This window comes from Electrophorus electricus, chromosome 13 (genome assembly GCF_013358815.1).
Source record: "Electrophorus electricus isolate fEleEle1 chromosome 13, fEleEle1.pri, whole genome shotgun sequence".
NCBI classification, from domain to species: domain Eukaryota; kingdom Metazoa; phylum Chordata; class Actinopteri; order Gymnotiformes; family Gymnotidae; genus Electrophorus; species Electrophorus electricus.
Window position 1 is genome coordinate 13701971 of NC_049547.1, and position 22101 is coordinate 13724071.

At 44.0% G+C, this 22101-nt stretch overlaps 1 protein-coding gene across 3 annotated transcripts; it reads left to right on the top strand.

Moving 5' to 3' along the window:
• The first annotated feature begins 620 nt into the window (after window positions 1-620).
• On the top strand, window positions 621-20571 carry paplna (papilin a, proteoglycan-like sulfated glycoprotein). 3 transcript variants are annotated; one of them, XM_035533124.1, is made up of 29 exons: window positions 621-855; window positions 2485-2545; window positions 2643-2705; window positions 3565-3668; window positions 5499-5559; window positions 5827-5929; window positions 6210-6337; window positions 6915-7038; window positions 7129-7209; window positions 7341-7513; window positions 8381-8504; window positions 9010-9136; window positions 9382-9453; window positions 10763-10967; window positions 11527-11703; window positions 11911-12061; window positions 12453-12536; window positions 13215-13371; window positions 13546-13630; window positions 13739-13844; window positions 14090-14396; window positions 16170-16328; window positions 16585-16712; window positions 17006-17090; window positions 17172-17318; window positions 18232-18359; window positions 18471-18579; window positions 18708-18871; window positions 19204-20571. In XM_035533124.1, the coding sequence occupies exons 3-29, from the start codon at window positions 2649-2651 to the stop codon at window positions 19377-19379; spliced, it is 3522 nt and encodes a 1173-aa protein (XP_035389017.1). In that variant the 5' UTR covers window positions 621-855; window positions 2485-2545; window positions 2643-2648; the 3' UTR covers window positions 19380-20571. The 3 variants fall into 3 exon arrangements, with proteins under 3 accessions (XP_035389017.1, XP_035389016.1, XP_035389018.1); XM_035533123.1 differs by having other exon boundaries at window positions 2485-2517; XM_035533125.1 differs by lacking the exon at window positions 9382-9453 and having other exon boundaries at window positions 2485-2517; window positions 19204-20570.
• The last annotated feature ends 1530 nt before the right edge of the window (window positions 20572-22101 follow it).

A 22101-nucleotide genomic window follows, 5' to 3' on the forward strand; every position in this document is an offset into this window, starting at 1 on the left:
CTTTCTACTGGCCAGTAATGATATAATAGCATAGAGTACTCATCACCAAGATAAAAACTACTTTGTATGGGAATCTAATACCGTTTTCTCTTCATTTGACCAGTAAGAATTTTAGCGGCACTGAAATTAATACCTCGCAGGGACATCTCAGTTTAGTTAATGACGGGACCCTCAAAACCCTGTTTGTAGGACACAACTATTGTAGCACAGCTATTGTTACAGCTAAAGCTTAGAAATGCACATTTTATATTTACCACTTGAGTGTTTTTTATTAGCTTTGGAGTTTCAATCTTGAACGCAGCTGTAGTGAGCCACTTTTGGAAACGCGGAGGTTGTTCTTGTTTCTTATTGTGGCTTCAGGGGGTTACCATGAAAAAAAAGCTTGTAATATATGTCGTTTGTATGCTCTGTATATCATGTTACTGCATAGCGGATTTAAAATAAAGTAGAACTGAAAGTATGATTTATTTTTTTTTTGACAAACTCAGCTAAATCTGTTTGGGAAAAGCGCTGACCATATCGTTCACACCAAAAGATTTCTCACTTACCTCACATAAGACAGGGAACCTCTACTTGTCATTAACAGCTGTCTTTACTGGACAATCGCTATTTAAGGTTACCGCACTGCACCGTCATTTCTTGGAGCGCTGCAGTATAATTTCTAGGCAGGCTGCGGTTTACTGAGTGACGCAGTGGGTACGTTCCCGTAGGGGAGCGGAGGAGAAATCCACGCTGACATCCTCGTCTCCAGCCAAAAGTAGCTCCGCACGCCAGCTCACATTCTCTGCATGGCTCGCAGCTAGCGAAGTCGTCAGGTATACTTGAAAGGACTTTCCATCTCATAACTCGTAACTGGTAAGTTTTACTATAGACTCATCGTAAACTTTTGAAGTGTATTCTTTCATCGTAGTCTGCCACGAGAAGCCTAACCCAGCCTATCTCTTAAATTAGAGAGAAACAAGTTTCGCGAAGAAAATGTTGGTGTGTTGCATGGGTTGCGTCCCCGTTCGTCCGTTCTCGTGTAAGCGATGAGCCGTACATGAGGATCTTTGGTTTTCTTACGTTTTATCGCGGATCGCGCGCATTCTTTGTTTACAGTAATCGTGATGGTTTTATATAATCCGCGTAATGAAGCAGCTACAGCAGTATTGGTATAAGGCAGAAGAAGGTCCACAGGTAATCTACGATATACAAATTAATTTTGTGTCTGGTATCCAGTTTCACAACACTGGAGTTTGTTTTAGCGTGCATGTACGAACGCCCTAGATATGTCATTCACCCCAACCCATACCTATGAAATGGTGCTCGCTTTGTTGACAGATTTACTTAAACCACTTTCTCAATCATCTTTTTATTTTGTTGTATTTGCTGTGGTTATCTGTGGTAGGCTTCTTATGGGTGGTAGATGGGTGAACTTATAACACACTAGGCTTTCAGGAATCTTAAGAAAACGAGTACAGGCATGTTTAACAATACATCAGGTGAACATATGGTGGCACAAGCATACGTTGAACTCAGAATAGGCCTACGAGGTCAGAGCATTCAGAATCAACACATTTGAACCTTTTTCATTTCCATGCACCCTGGCACACGGTACTAAACTTTTACTCCAACATAAGTATAAGTGCTCTTCTAGACAAGAACTGTATCCAATGCAGGTGGCAGGGTGGCAGCTTGCACATGCTGGCAGACAGTAATATGGGTCCTTCTCTAAAACATATCTTAGCAGCCTTCCTTGGGTGCATATGTGTTTTAGCATATTTGATCTTTTCTTAAGTGTCAGTTCAGCTAAATCACAAACTGTGCTATCTATTTCTATCATGTGTCCAGGCAGAACTGAGATGCTAGGTCTTGATTTGCTGGTTGCCTGCACTGAGACTCCAGTGATGGCTTTCCTACATTACAATACAGAGGGTGGCACTGATGCTGATAACGAGCCTCAAACGTGTGCAAACGAGCAGCTACATTAATTGGAACAATATATTGTCTGCTCCCTCCTGTATCTTTCGGCTCGAGTATGATCTTGACGTCCTGCCCAGTCACACGGGGCACAGGCCTGAACTGACTCCAGACATGATGATGGTGCACTCTCGAAGGTCACTTGCTTTGGGCTTCAGCAGTGGCAGCCTCCTCTTCCATTTCAGGCATCAGAAGCCCCCAGCTGTCTTGATAACAGCCACAAAAACAGCCAGCACTCTATCTGCTCTCACCTGGAGATCCTTAGCCTGCAAATGTCTCAGTTAAGCCATTAAACCTTTTGACGTGATGGGGAGCCTGTGATTTGGTCATCTGGTACAGAGTCCCCATTGAGACAGTTTGTTTTTCTTTCCCATGAAGGGTGAACGGGGTGTTAAGGGGGACTCAAATTGTGTGTAGTTGGCCCCAGGGATACTGTTTCTTCTTGGAATGCAGATTCTATGTTTGATGTGGTCCAGATCAAGAATCTGCTAATTCTCACTTATGTAAATTATTCTTTTATTGTAGGATACTGCGTGCATGACTAGTTAAACAACTGCGGTAAGCCCAGTTTCACCGGAATGTTCTGGTGAACATACATTTAATATCCACATATATTTAATATGCCATCTTTCACTGCATTCCTGAGTAGCACATTTTACATAAGAACTGTCTGTATTCTCTAGTGAACAATGAAGCTGCTTTTGGTTGTGGTCTCACTGCAGTTGGTCCTGGTCCCCGTGTTCATGGTGAGTGGAGGGACAGAGCTGAACAGAAGTGATAAACCAGAGTAAGAGTGTAAAGGTGTCATACCACAACACTAGAAACCAAAGTATTATAAAGTACTGCAAAGTATCAACGATCAATGCTACACTGGAGAGAAGAGGTGGACCAGTACTTTCACTCACCCAGCCTGTGCAGTGCTGAACTTTATAGGCTACAATGTGATTAGTCCTACTGGGAAGCTACGTAGTTAGTTTAAGAGTAAATTAAAACATTTTTTATTGATTGTTTTGTAGTCACACTAAGATTTGAATTCATTTAACCCTTTACGTATTCCAAAATGTCCTAGGATTAGGTGTGACACGACAATAATTCTGTTAGTGTTTTTGACAATTATGGTGGTTACATTAGGAAGCATTTGAGTTGGCTCTTATAGTCAGAGTCTTAAGTACATGAATGACATCGACAAGGTTTAGTATGGCAGTCAGTGTGGCCTTCCCCCAGTGTGGCCTTCACCCAGTGTCGCAGACTGTGTGGTGGTGTGGGTCGTGTCTAAGGACCCTCTCAGCTCTGGGGAATACCGTGTGCTGCAGAGGCCAACACTGCTTTCACTTTGCATTAAATATATATTTGTAAACATCAACATGTAAATCCACTGTAATCCTCTTATCAATAACAGTTGATATTGCTATATACATGTCTATTACAGTGTGTATGTATACTACATTGAAAACATGCAGTGAATGAATTATAGAATTATAGGCTTTGGGTTTTTTCCACATTTTCCACTCCTTTCCACTCACAAAGGCGTGTTCAGTGTAGGTCTATGAATTATCAAGTTACACAGTATCCTAATAGCCTAAAGTGTGAGTGTTGCATTCGCAGCTTCCCAGTGATGATCACTGGGAGGAATGGGGTCCGTATGGTGAGTGCAGCCGCACTTGTGGCACCGGGGTGACGGCCAGGACGAGGCGATGTGTGACTCAACGGTGAGTAGTCTTCGCTCAGACACCCATAGCATCATGTCTGCTGGAGTCTGTGCATCTGAGTCTGGGTGTGTCTGAGTTGCCTTGGGCACTGATTTGTTTAGGAGTTCAAATTCTTTTTAAACTACATGACAGCTTTGAAATTGCTACTGCCAAGAATACCTGATGTGCACAAAATCAGCAGGATTGACTTTTCTGCAATAAGTACACACGTTTCCCCAAAGGCAATATCCTCATAGACTTCTTTCATTCAGGTGGCCAGACCAGATTCTCTCCTGGAGATCCTTTTCAAGCATTTTAACTGGGGAAAAAAAACCTGAAGTCATCAGATCCCCTGTTTACCCAGGAGGTCTGTGTTAGCTTTATAAACAGGCAACTACACATAACCTCCTGTACTTCAGGTCTTTCATTGGTAATTGCCAGTACATTCTAAAATCACTATTGAAAAGTGTCTGTTGAACTTGGAAGCTGGCTTTTAAGATAAAAGCAGGCGTTTCCCAGACAAGCCCTAATTTGAAAGCCTGAGTGCCCTTTACTGTTCACTCTCATCCTTTCAGACAAAGAAGCTGTCGCACGTCCTTAAAGCTTTTGCAAATTTTCATAGACAGTGTATAAACCTCTGAGACTTTCGAATGTTATTCAGCTGAGAATTACCACCAACAAAAGCGTTTGGATGAAGACCAAGCTTAGCTGGCCAATCAGAGGTCCAGCCTTTGAAGTCTGGTCCTTGGCAGTAGCTGGATCTTTGTTGCTTTTCTTCATTCACTGTAGATCAGTGTGGTGAACAGTATGAGTAAGGGAACCATCGTATGTCCTTTATCTGTGCCTTGCTGAAACTGGTGTCTCAAGCTGGCTCATGAGAATCCTCCCCAGTGTAGCGTTGAGTTCATAAATCTGCCCTAGTTGGAATCTGGTCTGCATGTTCTCTCTTGCACCTGATGATAGGAGCTGTACTTCCAAAGAGGAGCTGTGGACTCTGAAAACATTAAGCCACAAAACTGAGTAATGAGGAAATGTGAAGTATAACCATAAGAAACAATTGTTATACTGTCAATGCAAATATATTTTGCACCAGTCAGCATCTGGTCTGTTCATCTGACTAAATGATATTTGTAAGGATTTAGTGCTGCTGGATTTCACATACTCTAGGACGAGTATGTTCCCATATTACATGCCAGACAAACTGAAGCATTATGTAGTGTGAATGTTTGAATGTCATAGATTGCTGAAAGCAGACATTTCAAAACCTAAGAAAGAAAGTCAGGTCTTTGGCATATAACGTTGCCTAAGAACGCATAGTTGACACTTGTCCATGCTCACACACACACATGCATGCACGTACACACACAGCCATATCTAAAAATATTTGCATTTGACTTGCAACTCCAAAGTTGTAATTAATGTAATTACTTTAGTTCAGCTTGTTATTGTAAGCCTAAATGGATAAAGTTAGCTCACATTTCCTGACCTGACAAGTTTGTATGTTGGAATTTGTTATGACTGCTTCACTTTGGCATATAAACATTAAACTTGATATTCACAGCTGTAGGGAGAGGCACTAACACACCCAGGAAGAGTACACATACTTTTGCCAAATGGCAATCTGTATGTGTGTGTGTGTTTATGTGTCTGTTTGTGGCTGTGTGTCTCTTTATGTGTATGCATGCACTGTTGTAGCTGTACCAGCATGCTCTGCTGATTAATATACAGTCATTTGATACCAAAGGCAAACTTAGCATTTTGACATGTGGAGCTATTCTACTGAATGCTCACGCTTGTCCATCACTCAGTGTTGTAATACTTTTCTTTATTCTACAACTCTATTGCTCATAGAACTGATGGAGGCCAAAACTGTGTGGGACCTAGTAAGTCCTATCGCTCCTGTAACATTCAGGTACATACCCCATGAACTATACAACCCATCTGACATGGAACATGCAAGAAATATGAACAAAAAATGAAAATACATGTCTTTGCTTGCTGTAGGTAGCCTCTGATTCATTAGTGAGAGTTCAGCTGACTTTTTAGAACAATCTCTCTCTCTCTCTCTCTCTCTCTCTCTCTCTCTCTCTCTCTCTCTCTCTCTCTCTGAAAATTCACCCTGTAAATGTATTAGTATCCTGTCAGATGTTTTCTGCCTGTGTGTTATATTCCCTCCTAGGACTGTCCAGAGGGATCCAGGGATTTCAGAGAGGAGCAGTGCTCCCAGTTTGATGGCACTGACTTCCATGGAAAACGCTACAAATGGCTACCTTACTATGGAGGTGTGTATGCAGAGGACCTGACTCCAGAGGGCAAATCTTACTTCAGCACACAAGTTCATGGATGAGTTCCCTGTAGTTTTGCTGTAAACTTGCTATGGACACTGGAACCCTGTAACTGAGAGACACTCATTAGTGCAAGTCTTCTGTTTGCCTTTTTCAAAAATAATCTGTGACATCTCCATAAGGAGCACACAATGGCCTTCCCTAATTTACTGCTTGCTGTTTTGTTTTGGAATGTTTGCCTAAATGTAAATTACATTCATTTACATTTGCACGGCAGAGAACCCATGCGAGCTGAACTGTATCCCCAGAGCAGAGAACTTCTACTTCCGCCATCGCTCCTCTGTAGTGGATGGCACGCCCTGCCACCCAGGCAGAAAGGACATCTGTGTGGAAGGAGTGTGCAGGGTGAGCTTAAATAATACAGCCCACACCTCTGCTGTGGTTCCCTAGGTTATGCAGCCACTGGTCTGCATATAGAATTGAATGCACCCCACACTGGTTAGGGTGGTGGACCAAACCATTGTAGCTACATGCCACTTGAAGACTATGTGCCGGCTGAAGACTGATTAAATTTTGGCTGTTTTGGGTGCTTAAATGGTCCAGTACATTATTATAGTTGTGTCAAGACACATAATTTGAGCATGCGGGTTTGTTCTCTCAGCTGAAAGTCATAGAACTATTGTTGGTCATATTATGGTCTGTAAGTCCTGACATAATATCTCGCTAAATTGACTTGCCACAAAAATCTGGGTCTATTTGTTTTTAGTTTCCTTTTCATATTTAATCTTTTTTTATGTTTTAATACTACAATTTTATTCATATTATACTAAATTATGTGTGCAAAAGACTTTCCATTGCCATAAAGAGACAAGCACTTCCCCCTTCCTTTAGCCTGTCTCTGAAGGGTTTATAACGTGGTTCCAAAAATTAGTCTCACTCTTCCCCCCTAAACACCTCACGCCTGCCCACATCCTGCTGCCAGCGTCTCGGCTGTGACAACATGCTGGAGTCACAGCAGGAGGAGGACGCATGTCTGCAGTGTGCTGGAGACGGCCAGTCCTGCCACCGCATCGCTAACACCTTCTCCATGCTTAACCTGCCCAAAGGTAACACTAAGGCCAACCGGGCCTGCTGCTCAGAATGAGAGATCTGGGACTTGGCAAACTGCACAAAACTGGCCTTTTTCTGTGTTTTAGGTTATAATCAAATGTTCATTATCCCTGTTGGTGCTACCAGCATCCGTATCAGTGAAACTGTAGCTACTCGTAACTACTTGGGTGAGTTTATGTGAGAATGAGTTTGTGTGTAAATTGAGGCACTCAATCACTCAACTGCATTATTATTAGTAGTAATAGTAGTAATAATAGGTGTGGTTTTAGTAATGTTTTGTCAATGTGAATCCTAACAGCTATTAAGAACCTGCGTGGTGAGTACTATCTTAATGGGCACTGGGTGATTGAATTCTCCCGTGCCACCCCCATCGCTGGCACAATGCTGTACTACCAGAGAGGAGCAGAGGGGGAAATGGCCCCCGAAAGCATCGTGGGTCGTGGCCCCACCACTGAGCCCCTGGTGATTGAGGTGAGAGCCGAGCTGTGAGGCTTCAGGCCTACAGAACCACAGCCAAGGCACTAGTGGCTCCCATGCTGCCACCTTGAAGTGCTTTTCATAAGATGAAATGGGTGCGCTAAAGCTAGGCAAACTCTAAACTCTTCTGTGTGACAGAGAAACGAGACACAGGTGGTTCAATTAAAGGCGGGAATGATTAGTGACATGATGAGTGGAGGGCAGTGACAAAAACAAAGAGCAGATGATGAGCAACGTGAAGCACGTGGCGATCAGCACCATGTAGAGGGTGACGCTGACAAAGTGGAACCATCACGATGATCATGAATTTATATCTGTTGGCTACTATAAAATGGATGATTATTGTGCGTTTGATAAAGCAGTAAAATATTTTTCATATATGCTCCTTTTCAAGTTCAAGTTCAAGTTTGGTTTATTTGTCACATACATAGTCATACACAGTATAACTCGCAGTGAAATGGTTGAGAGTGCTCTGTCTAAACTGAGGAAAGAAAACACTTATGACATACACTTTTCATACACTTAATAATGTTTTATATGGTGTATTTGATGCATACAGATCTTATAGGAACCATAGTATTTATAGGAACCATTTTATATGAAAGTCATATATTGTGTGTGTGTGTGTGTGTGTGTATATATATATATATATTTTTTTTTTTCTTTTTTATTTATTTATTTATTTATTTTTAATATGAAATACCCTGTATATTAAGGATTTATTGTAATGTGTAGTAGGAAATCTTATATAGCATTAGCTGTATTGCATTTGCATGCTGAGTTTTTGTGTGTGGGATTGTTTGATTTTTCTGTCTTTGAGATCTGGCTTCCACCTGACACTTTTTAATTGTCTCCTCACAGCTGATCACTCAGGAGCCCAACCAGGGAGTGGAGTACGAGTACTACCTACCTAACGGGCGCTCCCGAGAGGGCTACTACTGGAGCTATGGCTCGTGGTCGGCCTGCAGCAGGGAGTGCGGGTCCGGTCAGTGTTCCGCTCTCCGGAGGGAAAGGGAGCATTCTGTCACTTCTCACTCTGCACACCTGAGCCTCTCTCTGCGGTCTCACTCTGCACACCTGAGCCTCTCTCTGCGGTCTCACTCCGCACACCTGAGCCTCTCTCTGCGGTCTCACTCCGCACACCTGAGCCTCTCTCTGCGGTCTCACTCCGCACACCTGAGCCTCTCTCTGCGGTCTCACTCCGCACACCTGAGCCTCTCTCTGCGGTCTCACTCCGCACACCTGAGCCTCTCTCTGCGGTCTCACTCCGCACACCTGAGCCTCTCTCTGTGGTCTCACTCCGCACACCTGAGCCACTCTCTGCAGTCTCACTCTGCACACCTGAGCCTCTCCCCGCTGTCTTGTCTTGATATCCTGCACAGCTGTTATGAATCACATTTTCTTACCCTTCCAACTCATTAACCCTGGGCGTGTAATTTTGCATTGAAATGCTTTTAAATGTCCTCGTGTTTTATCATTTATTTTTTCAGGTTACCAGTCCCGCCTGGTCTTCTGCACCATCGATAATGAAGCCTATCCTGACTATTTGTGTGCATCCCTGCCTCGCCCTGTAAATAACCGCACATGCAATGAGCAGCAGTGCCCCCTAACCCACAGGTACGAGACGTCAAACGTCTCACAGGCTTTGTGACACTACGATTTACAGGTGGAGGTGACAATGGTCAATCCTTCATATCTTTGGTAATGACCATCTTAATTCCCTCCTACCTTTGTGACTGGTGTAACCATTCTACCTCTGATGTGAGCCTGTTCACTGTTGCGCTGCAATTTATCTGGGCTGTGTGATTAATGGGCAGCCACTGTGCCTGAAACCTCTTGGTGTATTGCTCCTGTTCTGTAAGGATGGCATATGTGTACCAGCCGCAAGCCTGGAGACCCAGGGAACCAGCGCGAGTCTATATACAGGTGTACAGGTAACCCAGCCAGAGGCACCAGATGATCTGCTCAAACACTAACTGATGTCCACAGTCTAGAGCTTAGATGCCCAAAGAATGTAGCAGCTTTTATGGGCTACTTTTAAGGCAACTGGGGTTCAACCAAAGATCATAGAAAAGTTCTGATAGTTGGGGATTAATCCCAGTACCCTTCATATACATCCTCAAAGCTGTGCACTAAATCAGTTTCTTAGACATATATGATTTCCTAGAACTCTCCTGACATAAGACCTTTATACAACAGCTTGCCCACAGGATTTAGTTACACCAGTGATGTGTTTGAGCTGAGTCTGTATGCGTAGGGGTCTGTTCTTCTGCATGTGGAGATGAACCAAGGTCTGAGGCAACTGTCCACCTCAGAGCTTTGCTCCTGTTGAAAACTTCCCTGAGCCTGGCAGCTCTATGCTGCTGGTTCCACTCAGTGGACACATTTCTAAATCCCCCTTGTTATGAGTCATGCCTGCGCACTGTGTGTGACCCATGAACTCAATCTCTGGGGCTCTGAGCTGGGCTGCTGTCCGTGTGCTGTAGTAAAGCTGCCTGGGTTAATATCAGTGTCAGTGGGGCTACCTTTTCCTCTGGATGCTGTAGATATACTTTAGATATATATATATATATATATATATATATATATATATATATATATATATATATATATATATATATATATATATATATATATTTTTTTTTTTTTTTTTTTTTTTTTTTTTTTTTTTTTTTTTTTACTACAAGAGTGGCATCATTGGTGATTTTACTCAAAAAGCTAAAACTATGTTTCTGAATGTTTCTACATCTCTTGCTTAGAGGGATATTATTTCAACCCTTGGAATTATTTTAATTTTTTCTCTCTTCCTAAGGGCTTTTCAGAAGGCTGACAGGGAAAGTGTTGTTTGCAAATTCTTTGAGCATGAATCGAGTTGTTTTCAGTTTTCTTCTAGATTGAATTTGCTTTCTATAAAATTGTATACCATAAGTGTCCTTTGTGGTGTGTGAATTAACTGCCTACAGTAAGAACATGACAAACCTCTGTTGTATGTGGTGCTGCTTCGGGGTGTATCTGTGCTATCTGGTGGTTCTGCATGTTTTGCCAGAGCTTGGTGTTTAGGTCCCATTACCCTCCTGCAACTCAGCATGTAACTGCTGCCCCGGGCTGTGTGTGTGTGCGTATGTGTATGTGTTGCACGTGTGTGTATGTGTGCTTGTATGTATGTGTGTGTGTGTGTGTGTGTGTGTGTGTGTGTGTGTGTGTGTGTGTGCGTGTGTGTGTGTGTTCGCATGCGCGAGGCAGCTGGAAGATTGGTGAGTGGAACCAGTGTTCAGTGACGTGCGGCGGGGGTTCTCAGGGCCGGCGGGTGGAGTGTGTGGCCCACGATGCGTCTGGCTCACGGGTGGTGGAGGACTCTCTGTGTGAGGCCTACACCTCACGGCCCCTCAGCCAGCAGAAGTGCAGCATGCAGCGGTGTGCTCAGTACAGCGTGTCCGCTTGGTCCCAGGTAAAGACCAGCCCTGCACAGCCCAACAACCTCTGCCTCGTCCAGAACATCCCGGGGTCTGAGACACCTTTCCTTGCTCTATTTCTCTGTTGGTTCAGCAAAAGGTGATTTTAGCCTAAAAGGCGTAGTTTAAAATGTGAGCAGCTGACCTATTTCCTGTGTGTGATTCATCCCTGCAAGTGATAATGTCTCTGTTTGGAGTTTCTGGTGCTGGCAGTGCTGAGACTTCCTGGCTTGTTTATCAGCAGGGTCAGCTGGTGATTTCCTTTCATTCAGGGTGTTAAAAATAAAAGCTCAGTCAACAGCTAAGTCTGCCAGGCACTAGAAGAAACATCAGCACTAGTATAAAATAAAATACATTTCAGTATTATTATTAATACAATACAAAACTTAAAAACAAAAATCTAAACATACTGAAAGCATTCAAGTAACATTCTGAACCCCTAAACCGTGTACACTGTTCTATGTAATTGTCCATACTTGTATATGCTACGTGTGGGCTTGTGAACCGTGGGCACTGTTTGTTTATGTCTGTCTGTGTGTGTGTGTTTGTGTGTAGTGCTCTGCGACATGCGGCTCCGGTCAGCAGACGAGGGACGTGTTGTGTGTTGGTTCAGGAGGTGCCCATCTCGAGGACTACATGTGTGGGACTCTCCACACACCTCGCAGGACACAGCCCTGTGAGATGCCTGTCTGCAGAACTGCTGTGGCATGGCACATTGGTGACTGGGGCTTGGTGAGATTAATATGCTACTCCCTGGTTTCATACCTACACTCTACACTTAACAGCTCATAAATTTCATCAATCTCCCTCTATCGCTCCCTTTTTCGCTTTGTCTTTCTCTCTTTCTCTGTTTTTCTCTCTCTTATCCCCTCTCCCCTCTCTATTTCCCTCCCTCTCTCTCATTCTCTCTCTCCCTCTCCTATCCACCCATACCCCCAGTGCTCTAAGAGTTGTAGCTCAGGGCTTCGGGAGCGGCAGGTGATCTGTTCAGACACACAGAGGAACCTTTATGGGGCAGAGCACTGTAACACGCAAATCAAACCCTCAACTGTGGAGAGCTGCAACACCCAGCCCTGCTACCGCCCCCAGGGTACACGCCTGTCCTAGCGCATGCGCACGCACACACACACACACACACACACACACACACACACACACACACACACACACACACACACAGACACACACACACACACACACGACTCACTCAAATCAGTCATAGAGTAATGGATTAAAACTTCTGAAAGTACTTGCATTTAAACTGTGTTGGAAGTTGTTAAGAACTCTCATTACCAGCGCAAACATACTCTTGCTTTTATAGATGTGGAATTATTCCATAGTCCACAAGAGTGCATTACTGATTATCTGTGCAATAAATATGCCTGCCTGAAAACAGCTTCAGGGCCTCGCTACAAATTCGCAATGTGTCTCAGACATTTTATATGCATTTCAAGTCACTGTGTTTTATTCGTGTTGAACAGAGGTGCCGAGCATGCAGGACCCCAGGGGCTATGACAACACGCTGCACGGTTTTCACCGCTACACCCCTGACGACCACGGCCCAGGTGTCCCTTTTCCCATGCCGCCCTTTCCTGCATCCTGCCTGCCTCACTCGCTCCACCACCAGCTCTCCACCAGCCTGTGGCCTGGCCGCTCTCTTCTGTCTCCCTGCCCCGGTGTTGTGTCCTCTGCACCCCCCTGCGCGCTTCCTGGCAGCATGCCCTTTGTCTATCTACCCCTGCCCTGATTATATGGACATGAATGGCGTGCTGTTGAGGAGGGTGTGTGTCAGGGGAGGTTCAGGGATTCCTGTGTGATAAAAGTGTCTAGAACAATTTTAGGGAGTCTGTGCTGGTGTTTACTGGGCTGCCTCTGAGGGTGTGTGTGTGTGTGTGTGTGTGTGTGCGTGTTTGTTTCAAAAGTCCTTGGGATGCCTTAAGATGTGGGCTGTTCTCCTTAAGTGAAACCATTGTGAATGATTTTTAGTTTACTGTCTTTGTACTTGGTCCTTTCATCTTATTATTATTATGTCAGTTGTATCTCTTTCTCTTTCTTTGACTTGCTTGTGCAGTGACTATTTGTTCTCTTCAAACAGAAAGCCATCATTCAGAGAAAATTCACTAATATTTCCTTTCTCTCTCTCTCTGTCTGACTGTCTCTCTCTCTCTCTCTCTCTCTCTCTCTCTCTCTCTCTCTCTCTCTGTCTCTCTCTCTCTCTCTCTCTCTCTCGCCCTCTCTGTCAGTACACCAGCCAGATACAGTAGGCATTCCTCCCACCAGCACAAACCTGGCACCTCACTGCAGTCAGACTCCATATGGCTGTTGTCCTGATGGCAGGACACCAGCCAGTGATTTCTGGGGTCAGGGCTGCACCACGAGACCATCCTGTACCCACACCAGGTGCTTCTCTGGGAGAAATGAATCCTGCATGTCATCACACTCAGGAGCACTATGCACTCGCACATAATCACACACACAGACACACACATACAGACAGACAGACACACACACACACACACACACACTTGCTGAGACCCAGACTTATTCACTCACATTTCGGTCCCTATCTCTCAGGTATGGCTGTTGTCGAGATGGAGTGAGTCAAGCTCTCGGTCCCAATAAGGAAGGCTGTCCAGAATATGTCCCTCCTACCCCTGCTGTGCGTATCTGTCATTCACCATGTTATAAACCTGGGCAACCTTACTGGGACAACACCATCATTCGTTATTTTCTGCCTGTGTCTCTGTTCCTCTCTCCCTGCTCTCAGCCCTCACATGTAGATTGCCACATGTCCACGTACGGGTGCTGTTATGACGGGGTGAGTGCAGCGTCTGGAGCCTATGGAGAGGGTTGCCCTGACTCCCCCACCAGCGGTGAGTTACGACCATAGCAAGATGAAGGTCAAACAGGTCAGCAAATTACAACCATTTAAATAATCACCCATTTAAAACCTCAAAGGTTATAAGGGCAAGAGTCGAGTAAGATAAGGCCCAGCTGGGAGTCCCTGCATCTGCTGGGAACAGATGTGACATTTAGAGTTCACCGAGGCTCAGCAGCTCAAGCAGAGAGAAGTGAAGTGTGTCGGGTTTGTTGTGAAGTGTGTTTGGCATTTTCACAGCACGGCTTGCACCCTGTGAGCTACCGCATACATCCGGCCCGTGTGACCGGTGGACCGCCCGCTACTACTACGACCCTGCCTCGTCACGCTGCGTGCACTTCTGGTATGGCGGCTGCCACGGAAACAGCAACAACTTTGCTACACTTGACAAGTGCCAGCACACATGTCAGAGTGGAGAGACACTCTCTGTAGAGCATGGCGGTGGCACCCAGAGCCACGCCGCCAAGCACGCACACCGCGGCCGCGTACAGCTGCACGCTCGTCGGCCCGCCCCCAGAGCCGTGCAGATCAGCAGCACTGCCGCCAGGTAAGATCTCCGCCCAAGACTCCACCCTCCCAGTTCAGCCCTCGCCCTCTGCCCCCACCCACTGTGCCTGTCTTAGGAGCCTGAGCCTACCCTGAGAGCGGCGAATGTTTCCTACAGCGCTTTACACACACACATGCGCACGCACACACACTCAGGCCCAGGACCAGCTCACTCACTCATACGTTCTCATGTATTGAAACAGTTCTCATTGTGTTTGCAGAATCTCTGTTCGTTAAATGTATTTCTCTGAATTGAACTACTAATATAGTCAGCATAGCTCATTAGCATAACATTGCTTAGACTAAGGGCAAAGTATGCACATCAATACATGCACACTGCTTACACACACACAGATACCCCCTCTTCCTACATCTATGTCTATAGTACCAGGTTATACAAACAAATATAATGCACTATTATATTTGGTAACTTCTTGCTTAAGTTCATACTTGCCCTAAGTTTATGGTTGCTTTAGTTTATACTTGCCTTAATGCGTGACATTTAATTCCCCTAAACAGCTTATAAATTCTTTCCCTCTGGCTGTGCGTACATACATACACACACAGACACACACACACACTCCCACACTTTGCTCAGGAGAAGCTGACTCTCCTGCACTGTGGCCTGATCGGACATTACTTCGCTTTTGGGACTGGTACATTCCTGCCACCATTGGTTCTCTTTAGGCTTGTGTTTAGTGTGTTAGCCTGGTAGTCTCCACCTTTCACTTGAATCCACAACTACACCTCTCTCTCTCAGTACCATGTGTGGCCCCTGTCATTCAGTGGGATGAATAAAGACAGGTGTCTCAGTAGAGCTGCTTCTGTCTGTGTGTCTCTTGTTGACCCTCAGGGGTGGGACAATATGCGTACACACACTTAAAGAGACAAAATAGTGTTGTGGAACAAAACTTGAACTGCGGTAGCCATGACAGGATCACGACAACTCCAACTCATTGTCCCACCCTTAATTCTAACTCCAAGTTAAATTCAACATGTTGTCTTCTGCCTATGTGTCTCACAACATTCATCTGTTTCTTTTTAATCTTTGTCAGTGTATAAGTGTATCTCATTGTATGTCATGTATTCTCATGTTTGTCATGTATTCTCATGCCCATATCTTTAATCATACCTTTAGTCAAAGAGTGCTAGAATGTGTTGGTTTAGAGCATATATATCAAGACAAAATTGCTACTGCAGCTGTAAACTAACTGTGCTGTAATCATGTGGCCGGTATGGCTTCAAAAATAAACACCACTCAGAGCGGAAAACAAATCTTCAGTCATTTTGCAGTATCACTTCTGTTCCACAAGACAGTCCTGGGCACCTATCCTCTGTTCCTCCTGTTCATGCCGGTGTTTCTGAACTCAGCACAGGGATCTCAAAATGCTAATATGGCCCCAATGAGAACTGAATACTCTGTCTTCTCTGTGTAGTGTAAAGGACGTCTTCCCTTTACACTGAAGCAGAAGCAGCAAAGAGCATAGTGTTAGAGCTGTCTGCTGTTTCTCTGACTGCAGCCAGGTAAAGGCTAACCTTTATGCATACCTTGGTGACTGCTAGACACACTATGCTTTTGCCAATAGTAAAGCATAAAGTGATTTTCTTCCCCTCTTTTTGCTCTTTCCTTATGTGCATTTCTTTCTTTCTTTCTTTCTTTCTTTCTTTCTTTCTTTCTTTCTTTCTTTCTTTCTTCCTTTATGCATGGCATTCCTGTTCTCTCTCTCCTTCTCGTACTGTCTCGTTCCTGCCATGTTGGCATCCCCTGCCTCAGTTGGACTTCTGCGGGTGTGAGTATAGACAAGTCGGACCCCTCTACGGTGGAGGGGTTGGCTGGCCAGCTGGTGGTGTTGCCCTGCAGGGTCAGCCCACCTCCCTCCTCCACTGTGACAGTAGAGTGGAGAAGAGACGGAGTCCATCTGAACCCCTCCAGGTTGGTACATCAAATATTCAGTCACCTCTAGCCTTAGTCATACCAAAAACTCTGTATCTTACATTTCAGTTAGTCCTCACTCACGTAAGATACTGCGTTCCTTCAAACCATCAAGTGCAGTAATGATTTACAAGTTAAAACTTTCTAAATCGTTTTATGTTTAAACCTTTTAACAGTGCAAGTGAACATTTCATATCTATTTTGAAGTCCCTTTATCCCTTATGGACTCCCAGCAGTGCCTTCCTCTAACATGCAGGCACAGGCAGCAGTCTGACGGATCACTGCTGGTGGGGCCTGTCACAGTGCAGGACTCCGGCTGGCTGCTGTGTGTGGCCACGCATGAGCGTGCGAGAGATCATCGCTACATCTACCTGTCTGTCTCAGGTGACCTTCGCCTGCTGCTGCTTTGAGGTTTTTTGGGGGAGAGACCAATATTTGGAACCTATGGTTAGAGTTCTCAGCTTTCATGCCCCACCTCCTCTATGTCTCCTCCCTCCCTGCCTGCTCAGGGGAGCACAACCTGCCAAATTTGTGCCTGCCAAGTTCTTTACGCCTATCCACGATTTTAGATTTGCTCCACAAACTACAAGCAATATGAAGCTGAGGTTGTGGTTGCTGTTGTCACTGTGGGTCTGAAAGTGTTTTTTTTGTTTGTTTGTTTTGTTTTGTGGTTGTAGAGGTTGTTCAGGAGCCATCGTTACCTCAGGACAGAGCAGATCCCGCAGATGCCCTGCCTACAGTCCCTCATGCGCCCTTTCCCCGGTACTTCCCGTTAACCACACCTCCACCAGCATATGGACACACCTAATGGTGCATGGAACTAAGTGCTGTGGGTTCTGTCAGGTTCAGTATCGACAGGGCGGGCTCGGCACTGGTTCAAGCGCGTGCCGCTCAGACAGCCAGACTGTACTGCACCGTTCTGCCCTCCTCTGCAGCTGCCTCAGTCAGAATTCAGTGGACCAAAAACGGAGGCGTCCTTAACACTCCCAGGTGTGTGTGTGTGTGTGTGTGTGTGTGTGTGTATGTGTGTGTATGTGTGTGTATGTGTGTGTGTATGTGTGTGTATGTGTGTGTGTGTGTGTGTGTGTGTGTGTGTGTGTGTGTGTGTGTATGTGTGTGTGTGTGTGTGTGTGTGTGTGTGTGTGTGTGTGTGTGTGTGTGTGTGTGTGTGTGTGCATTAATACTCTGTAAACCAAATTAAAAGGTGTTGTATCCAGCAGTTTCTTTGAGTTCGTTTGAGGTATGGACTGTAGTTGATTTCAGGGTGGCTAATATTGGACTATATTGTAACTCTGAACCTGATCTGTAAGAACATACCCAGTATGAATGCATGTATTTGAGGCTTAATGATATTACCAGTACTACATTTTATTATTTTGCCAAGAACTATTACAATGCCCTTAGATTCTACCAATGTACACCACCATGATGCATTTAACTAGTACAATACTACCACCACAGTTCAGATTCAGCCATTTTATAAATTATTAAGTTTTAATAGTCATATTGTATTAAGTACCTCAACATGTTATCATTCTGATTTTCCACACTACTAATTACAAGGTTATAAATGTGGGAGGAGCATCAAGATCAAAGCCATGTAGGAATGCTTCAGCAGAAATATTGCATCTCAGCTGTGGGCTTTTAATTCTAATAAGGCTTTTACTTTTGTAATAATGGATGGAGACAACTTGAAACTAGCTGGGAGAGATTTGTATAAAATTTTAGAGCTTCCTTGTTTGTGTAAGTGTAATTAATTTAAAGTGCAGCTGCCTGTATTTTCAGGCTGGTGTGTTTGCAATCGTAGGAATGCGAGTGTGTATGTTGTGTGCATCTGGTTCTGTGATCTGCCTGTTTTTATGCTTATACCTCCACTCTTTTGTTTGGTGCTGTGACTGGATAGACACTCCCAGGGCTCAGACGGAACACTGGCAATTAACAACCTAAAATCAGATGATTCTGGGCTCTACACATGCACTGTCTCTCGCGGAGAACAGCTGGAGCAGCTGCAAATCCAGCTCAAAGTTTTGGGTTTGATACACCCTCCTTCTAAATGCAGTAACTGTCAAAAGCATACAGGTCCTCCCACTGCACACTGTACAGTCTGAGTTGTATGGCTGTGTCTCTCCCCTCTGCCTCCAGGAGACCTGAGAATCATCACAGCCCCCAGCAGTGCACAGGTGTCACGGGGTGGCACAGCTCAGCTCACCTGCGTAGTTTTGGGGGAAAATGTCAAGGTCGTCTGGTCCAGGTCTGTGTGAACATTGGTCAAATTGAGCAAAAACCCAGCATTTTGTTTGTAACCTGCAACAGTTGCTTTATGAAGCCGAGGGGCATGTTGAACAGTCCGTGTGGCTTTACCGAACTGCTTCTGGGCAGGAATGGCCTCCCGGTACGGCCGGATGGGCTTCGGGTGCAGGTGTCAGCAGATGGCGCTCTCACCTTGCATAATGTGCAGCCTGCAGATGAGGGCTCCTATACCTGCAACGCCTACACGGGATCATCCTCAGTCAGTGCCACTGCTGAGGTCCAGGTGACCAAAGGTAGGGTGTTTCACATTTCATAACATAAAACCGTCAGTCCTCACTAAATACAGTTACTATAGGTTTGTACATAAAGGATGTATTTGTGTATGCACTGTATTTGAGGCAGTATGTCAGATAATCTAGAGTATTTAAAGCCACAATCAGAATGTTCAGAGCAATACAGAATTTTCAGATCAACGCCGAAATTCTTAATGGCATCCTTCCCCCCTCAATGTGTGAAATAATATTTAGGATCATTAATTATGTTTTAAAAGCTTTAGATGATAACTATAACAAATTAATAATTAGCTCACCGATTCCCACCCTGAATCATTTTGTCCTCTCTCCAGATTACAGCGGAGGCCTGGGGCTGTCGGCTGACTGTGTGGACGAGCCAGAGCTGGCCAACTGTGAGCTGATCGTCAGTGCCCGCCTGTGTGGCCACCGCTACTTCTTCAGTTTCTGCTGTGCCAGTTGCTTCAGCTATGCCATGGGCAAGCGCAGGCCTGGAAGCCGGCTCGGGTAGGGGAGAGAGGCCAGAGCCGTCAGCCTTGCCTGCCAGGGGGAGCTGGCGTTCCTTTTCCTGCATACAATTCCGGAACGCCCTGCTCACCGTGCGGCCCTGACGGGTCTGAGATCAGCTTCAGCCAACTGTTTCTACACTGTTCCCCAATATGAGGAGATGATCAAATCTGACCTCAGATGAGCAGCTAGGGGTGGAGCAAGTCTGCTCCAAAGTACAAAGGGCTGTCATGTACAGATTAAATGAATGTAAACGCAATTCAATATGCCAGCTCCTCCTATGGGAATCTAACTGCTTATTTTATTTATAGACATGTACTGTGCATTTATATGTTTGTATCATTATTGTTAATGAAGAAATATGAGTGTAAACCATGCTGTTAATGGTGAGACACCATATAAACAGGTATAATCTGAAATCTTCTCTCCACTGTTTCAGTGATGGTTCAATTATGTTATGAAATGGCTGGGTATTTGACAGCCAGGCAACTTTTATAAATTGTCAGTCATAGCCATTGTAGCTACAGCTGTCCTGGTTGAAAGGGGTTGTTTTAGTATTACATAGGACAGGGACAAACAATACATGAGTCGTGCTCTACCTGACCAGATGGCTCTGCAGGCACTTTGCTGTAGATGAAAACTCTCATAAAAATGATGACCTTTGCTACATCTGTCCATAGATGAAGGGATGGTTTGACAATCAAAATAAAATGTGTATATGCAGCTATGTTTTTTTAACGAAGGTTGATCTGTGTTTAGATTTTGTAGGTGACAAAAGTATTTTGCTCATTTTTGATATCATTGTGTTAAATTAAGAACTGCTTTCAGGGAATATAGTTTTAAAATTTCCAAATACTTTACAAATGTATTTTGATGATGTTTCAATGATGGATATATTATTTTGGAGACCTCGTGTTACATAATATATTTTCATTTTTCCCTTTATAACTTTATATTGTAAAAGAAAACAGAATATCTTCCAAAATAAATTTTGCTTATATCTTTACTGCCATCAAATTATCTTGGAATTCTGCATGCAGCCTGATGTGAAACATATAAACTATAATCTTGTGAAACTTTTGATAAAAGCTTCATTATGAGATATAAGAGATAATAAGAGATTATTGCCCTAAAACGTTGTCAATGATTGCTTGTAGAGACGAATAGCTGCAGTATTCATTAAACATTCCCTAATATAGATGCTTAACTCTTCCATAAAATGCATTTTTATTGGTTTCTGTAAATTAGACAGTTTACAGAAACCATTTTTTGGGTGGTTTTGACAGCTTTGACAGTTTGACTGGATTAAACGCACTGACTATATTTCAATGGCAATTTTCAGAATTTAACTAAATATTCTGGAGGAAAACGACCCGACTGAAAGTACATCTTATACCTACATGTCACCACTAGGGGGAGTTGTTCACATTGGAAATGAGCAAGAAACTTGCTGGGGAACGCTAAGTCAATGATTTACATCAGACAGAAATGTAGGACATAGTTGTAGAGCATTACAAAATTGTTTGATGTGACTAGTGAATTTCAATCCTTTATTAAATGGTTATGCTTTTTTAAATAACAAATGTATAATGTGCTACATATACATACTGCACTAACTAACAGAGGTCTTCAGTTTGCCAGTTAGGAGTGGTAAAGTTCTGGCTTGTAGCTATCACAATGCCACACCTCTATGATATTTAAGAATGAAGCCACTGCTACTACATGTAACTATATTATATGTTACTATATGGTACTTTATGTACGATACAAAATGATCAATTTTTACTTCATTCTCTGCATTTTGATACTACAATGTCCTACAACCATATATAAGTTAATATTGTCATCAATATCAGATGTCTCACAATTGCAAACTGTATTAACTGTATAATTTATTTGAGTAAATGTAATTAATTTTAATTGTCCTAGTTATGCAGATTCTAGAGGTCCATCAGGATCCAGAAGGGCTAGTTCTTTTCTCTGGATCAACCCTGAAAGTCTCCTGTTTTATCACTGGTACTGATTATCCAAACTTGTACTGATACCGCTGGACCCCAGCAGCAGGTTTTACACTGGTGTTCACCTCCCAGTCTGTGGGGTCAGTGGACCCAGTCAGTGAGGGCCAGTTTAGGTCTCAGAGACCTGAAAAGCTTCTAATAGTCCTGGAGTCTGCTGGTGTGAACGAGAATGGGTCTGCTGTGTGGTACTGTGCCGCCAGTCGCCACAGTATCCCAGAACACTCACACAGCTGTACAAAAACCACACCAAGCCATTAGGGAGACCTGAAGGGCAAAACAAGCTGTTTATAATTGACTGAAAGAAGCAGACTCTACAATATCTGCGGTGAAAAATACAAACAGGTGGCAGGTCATGTTTAGGCTGAACGACTCAACAGGAAACCAGCAAAATAGGAAACATGCAAACACTGAAAATGAATTTTGAACAGAGATGGTAGGATTGCTCAAAGTTTGCATGTGTGCCTAATTATTTTTTCCAAGCTGGAAAAGCAAATCTGTAACATGTTGAATAAAATGTACTAAGCACTAGTGCAAACCTATATAACAAAACTATGTAATCTTGCAATACACTCTTGATGCCATTTGTCATCCAGTATCTACCCAGTTTTAGCTTCCTGGAAACTGGTAGCTTTTGCCCTAAAATACTCTGGTACTTAAGTCAATGACATAATTTATTTGGTCAGAATTAGTAGAGCCTTTGAAAATAAA

Excerpts from the sequence above, each read along its gene's own strand:
- paplna (XM_035533124.1), top strand. The coding sequence starts at position 2,649 with ATGAAGCTGCTTTTGGTTGTGGTCTCACTGCAGTTGGTCCTGGTCCCC. Across the intron at positions 14,397-16,169 it reads ATCAGCAGCACTGCCGCCAG|TTGGACTTCTGCGGGTGTGA; the intron begins GTAAGATCTCCG and ends CCCCTGCCTCAG. Across the intron at positions 16,329-16,584 it reads GTCCATCTGAACCCCTCCAG|GCACAGGCAGCAGTCTGACG; the intron begins GTTGGTACATCA and ends TCTAACATGCAG.